General features: G+C 37.0%; 1 protein-coding gene across 1 annotated transcript; it reads left to right on the forward strand.

Moving 5' to 3' along the window:
• The first annotated feature begins 2,651 nt into the window (after positions 1 to 2,651).
• Positions 2,652 to 5,248, forward strand: LOC126597488 (protein TIFY 9). The gene is made up of 4 exons (XM_050264283.1): positions 2,652 to 3,230; positions 3,343 to 3,475; positions 4,156 to 4,213; positions 4,844 to 5,248. Exons 1-4 carry the CDS (start codon positions 2,829 to 2,831, stop codon positions 4,878 to 4,880), a joined length of 630 nt encoding a protein of 209 aa, XP_050120240.1. The 5' UTR covers positions 2,652 to 2,828; the 3' UTR covers positions 4,881 to 5,248.
• The last annotated feature ends 236 nt before the right edge of the window (positions 5,249 to 5,484 follow it).

Here is a 5,484-nt window from a genome sequence, read left to right on the forward strand (position 1 = left end):
GGAGCACTGTAGCTTCGTGTGCTTTGAAAAAAAAACCATTTTTCCAAAGCTGCAAATAGCAGCTTCAGCTTTTTCCTTTGATTTCAGCTTATTCTCACAACAGCTTCCAAAATAAGCCATTTTTTTTTCAATTTACCAAACACCTAAAACCCTCACAGCTTTTTTTTATGGATGCTTTGTTTTTTAAGCACCTCACTCTCAAACCACCCCTATATGTCATTGGGCACCTAGTATATCTCACCTGTTGTTTGCTGACGATAGCTTCTTGTTTATGTGAGCTTCGTTCCAAGAGTGTTGGCATCTTAAACAAATATTACACTCTTATGAGTTGGCCTTGTAAGACTAAAGAACATAATCACCAAGACCAAAACATGAACTACAACTTAGAGAGAAATATTCAGTTTATGTATATGAGAAAATCAGCAAGAAGAACATACCTGCACCTGTTGCAGAACCCGAAGCCATAGCAGCAAGCTTTCAGTGTGCCTTCTCTTCTCTCGCAGATTATCAAGAGCTCGACTTACAAATAGGATTAAGTCCAAAATCTGAGCGTATTTCTGTAAGAAGAGAGGCCACTATATATATACATATAATCTTTACCATAACTAATTAGGATTTCCTATCAAAATCCATATAGGAAACAAATGCTTGTTTCCTTGTTCTGATCTCAATGCTGTACAAAATCCCTCTTTAAAAAGGATTAGCATTCCTTTTATTAACAAGATTTTTCTATCTAATTGAAAACCTATAGCAGGTCCTAAAACTTCTCTATCTCATACTCATATTCTTACAGGCCTCTATTCAGTGTATCAATTTCCAGAAGTGTGCGGTATCGTTTTCACCTAATATTAGGTGGGATAATCAAGATCATCTGGCATTACGATTCGAAAGGTTTGTTCTCGGTAAAAAATGCTTATAAAGTTGCTTTCAATTTGCGATTTGAGGCTTCTTATTCGCAGTCGAGTTTGAGTGGGGTATGTATGTGGAAAACTCTTTGGAAGGCCAATGTCCCTGGTAAAGTGAAAATGTGTGTTTGGAGAGCTTGTCGTGATATCTTGCCTACCCGTGCCAATTTGGAGCTTAAGGGGGTAGCGGTGGACAATATTTGTCTTTTTTGTAGTTTCTCTTCAGAGTCGGCGCTATATATGTTCAGTGAATATCCATTTGCTCGTTCGGTGTTCGCCTCATCCCAATTAAATCTGGGTTTAAGGCCTCCGACTAAGGCTTCTATGAGTGACTAGATGTTATTATGTGTGGAGCAGTTATCCACAAACCAATTAGCTTTGCTGCTCATGATCATGCATGGTATTTGGCGTGCTAGGATCTCTCTGCTTTGGGAGGACAAAGTTGCAAATCCGGCTTTAGTTTGTCGTCTTTCTAAGTTGCAGCTTGCATAATATGTTAAGGCCAAACTCGGGATAGCTTCCCGTCCATTGCAGGCGCCGTTTCGTTGGAGTCCCCCCCTCCCTCCCCGGTTCTGGGTGGGTGAAAATTAATGTGGATGGTTCTTTCCTTGCTGGGTCGAATATGGGAGGTGTAGGTGCTGTATTTTGCGACGAAGCCGGTAGCTATGGTGGAGGTTTTGTTCTTCAAATATCCCCTGCATCGAATACCACCATGGTGGAGTTAATTGCTGTTCGTGAGGGTGTTCGTTGAGCCTTGCAATGAAATTTGGCTTGAATTATTGTGGAGAGTGATTCTTTGCAGGTTGTTCAAGCTATTGGTAGCCGAGTCCAGAAGTCTTCACTTATGGATCTTTTAGTGGATGACATTCGTGATAGCTTGCGGGGGTTTGTGGATTCGCAGGTTTGCTATGTGCGTCGCACTGCTAATGTTGCGACGCATTGTATGGCCAAGTTGGCTGTTTCTTCTTCCATTAAGGAGCCTACAGACTTGATTGTGGAGACCCTGTTTAATGTTGTTTGAGCAATATCTCAATAAAACACTATTGTTTCACTTCAAAAAAAAAAAAAAAATGTAATATTACATAATTGATTCGAAACCTGTCATCTCATTTCAATTTCACGGAAGTTTTTCTCATGACAACAAGCGTTTCCCTACTCTATAGCAGCATACAAGTGATGACGACCTACACCAGAAAACAATTATCAATTTGTGAAATGGCCACTTGGACCTCCTTTACGAAGACAACTAGTATAGCAGCAGCAAGTCCAATTCATTTCATATTTTAATATTGACCCGGCTTCTCCGCCCTTCCAGTTCTTATACACTCTCATCCCCTCTTATTTTGTGCGATCACGGTTAAGCAACGTCAATATTTTATATTATTTTTTTATATAGATAATAAGACAAAAAACAATAATGATATAAAATATTGACGTGACTTAACCGTGATCGCACTAATAATAGAAGATGATAATGTATGGTAACCGAGAGGGCAAAGAAGCCAGGTGCTTTAATATTTGCATTTTCCATAACAAAAACAATATGACAGTGTATTAGTTGGACCAATTCTCTGAGAAGCCAGGTCCTTTAATATTTTGCATTTTCCATAACAAAAACAATGTGACAGTGTATTAGTTGGACCAATTCTCTCTCTCCCTCTCTCCCTCTCTCCCTCTCACACTTTCTTTTTATTGTTTGCACCTCGTGGAAGACGTGTGCTCATAAAGCATTCCAGTGCAGCCTCTCTCTCTCTTAACTCACATTACATGAATCTCGTGCCCTTTAAATTCCCTCCTCTCTCTCCCGCCTTTGCCATTTAACAAGTCGGTCATCCAATCCAAACCTCCCGAACCCTTACACTCTTCCAGATTCCAAATTCCAAACCAAACTCTTTCAACCAATTCAACAAGCACCGTCTAAACATGTCCAGAGCCACCGTCGAGCTCGACTTCTTCGGCATGGATCAGCACCACCGGGAGGCCGCCTCCTACTCCTCCAAATCCCAATTCCAGAAATTCCTCCACCGACCCAGAAGCTTCCGAGGCATTCACACCGCCATGTCCAAGATCAACCCCGAGGTCTTCAAGTCCGTCATCGCTTCCGGCAATGCCAGTCCCAGCATTCCAAATCCGAGGAAATCGTTTTCGGTGCCGTCGAGCCCCAAGGTGGAGCAAGTCCTGTTTCCCTGTTTGCCACTCTACGTTACCACCGCCATTTCCGATTCCTCTGTCGCGTCTGCAACTTCCGAGAGCCTCCAGGAAACAACGCCAATGACGATTTTCTACAACGGCACCGTCTCTGTTTTCAATGTCCCTCTCGACAAGGTTTGTTCTTCTTCTTCCCCATCTTACTTAATTAACAAAAAAAAAAAAAAATTAATGAGTTGGTAGTTAGTTTCTAATTATGATTTATTGATGATTGGGTTTTGTTGTGCAGGCGGATAGCATATTGAAACTTGCTTTGGAAGGAAACTCCCGCAAAGCTGCAGAAGCAGCGTTACCCGTCGATCCAAAACTTGCTTTTCATCCAAGTGAGCAGCAGCAGCAACTTGTGGATCCTCTTAGCGAATGTTAGTCTTTACTTTCCCTAATAATATTTGATAATTCCACAAAGAAATTTTCAGTTAACGAGTGGTAAAGTAAGTTGATATATTATATAGGATAATGTTTGTGTTTCTCCCATGGGGAATCTACTTGTACTCAATTTATAATTAACAATATCAAATTCATCATGTCATTTAGTATTACGGTCTAATGATATTTCTTTTTACTGGTAAGTGAGAGGTCTTAGGTTCGATTCTCGTCAAAGGCGAATTCCACCCCTCCCCTTAGTGTAGATAATATCGATTGTTCAAAAAAAAAAAAGTCATCATTGAATATGTTTAAACTCTTTATCATCATCTAAATATCATATTTGTAAAAAATCTTTCAGTTTAAATATTGTTTAGCAATTCATATGCAACAAACAAATTGACGGTTTATCATGATAAAACTAATTGTTACCAAAATCGTGATACGTACGAATGGTTAAACTATTTTAAAATTAAATCATTTTTTTTTTCCGTAGAAATGATCTTTAGTTGATGATAAAAAGTATGAAATTCGTATAGTATTATTACCAAAATCTAATTATGAAATTCGTATAGTATTATTACTATTAATATCCTACAATATTAATGCTCAAACACTACCAAGTTAATATTTTAAGTCATAGCGTCCTCACGTATTTTTATTTTTATAAATTGTGCAGATCTACCAATTACTCGTTCTAAGTCATTGCAGAGGTTTCTCGAGAAACGCAAAGAGAGGTAAATTGACACACGAATTTCTTGTTTCATCCGAAATTTTTTTTTGCTCGATCTAAAAAGGAGAGTATGAAAATCACTTATGATAAACTTAAATAACAAGGTTTTGATGATAAAAGAATTTTTCTTTAGTATTACATAATATTGAATGCTACCTGAATGGTATTTGAAATGAATGACTAAGATCTAGTGGTATTCTTCTTTAATTGTAAGTAAGAGGTCTTAGGTTCAAATATCGTGGATGATGAATTCGTTACCAAATTAGGTTGCTTATTGTGTGGCTTGACCAAACTCTCCCTCATCTTAGTGTAAAAATATCGATGTACAAAAAAAAAAAAACAATTATAAAAATCAAATGTAATAGTTAAAACACACGCTACTTTGGATGATATGTAGTATTGAACCCATAATCGAAAAATAATAATAAAAACTAGTTATTTGAATCATTATGATTCTGTCTTGTCCTTATCATAAACTCACATAAATCATGTGACACTTAAATAATTTTAGTTGTGAACCATGCGGTCCCAAAATTATTGTGCACCATACTTAGTCCATGATTAATCAAGTGTGATAAATAAATAGTAAATGTGAAAATAATAACGCGTTTTTTGTTTTGAATATGATTTACAGGTTGAATGCGGGTTCTCCATATGCTTACCAAACCTAATTAACGCGTTTAGACAACCAGCACAAGACAAAAGTAGAAGGAGAAGAGACGGTCGGAGAAGACTGATTCCAACTTCCTAGTCTAAGAAAGAAAAAGCACTTATTTTAGTAGAAAACGAAAGATGAGAGCGTATATTGTTTCCTTGTGCAGGAAGCCAAAGCACTTGTCCTAGGGGAAAAGCACTTGTCGTAAAATCTCTTTGCACGTTTTAGTGATGGCCCTTGACTATTTGGGGCATTCATATCTATGTCTCCTTCCTGGAACTTTCATGTGGTCTTTCAAAGTGGAATATTTTGAGACCATTCTTTTATTTGTAAGCTTTCTTCTATTTCTATTATTTAATATTATTATTATTATTATTATTGTTATTAGTCACATATTGTTGAATACTCTACTTTAAAAAAAAAAAATTGTTATTAGCATTCCAAAAATTTTATTTGGCACTCTAAATTTTTCATAATTAGAAAAAAAAAAAATACACTTGCGAAAAGTGTAGAATGAAAATTTTAAAATACTAATAACAGTTTCCTTTTTTTATTTGCTATTTTAAAATGGTTTGAATTGAATTTGGTGGAACCGTGTCTTTTGCTTTAGTATCTACTTT

This window comes from Malus sylvestris, chromosome 13, assembly GCF_916048215.2.
Source record: "Malus sylvestris chromosome 13, drMalSylv7.2, whole genome shotgun sequence".
Taxonomy (NCBI): Eukaryota; Viridiplantae; Streptophyta; class Magnoliopsida; order Rosales; family Rosaceae; genus Malus; species Malus sylvestris.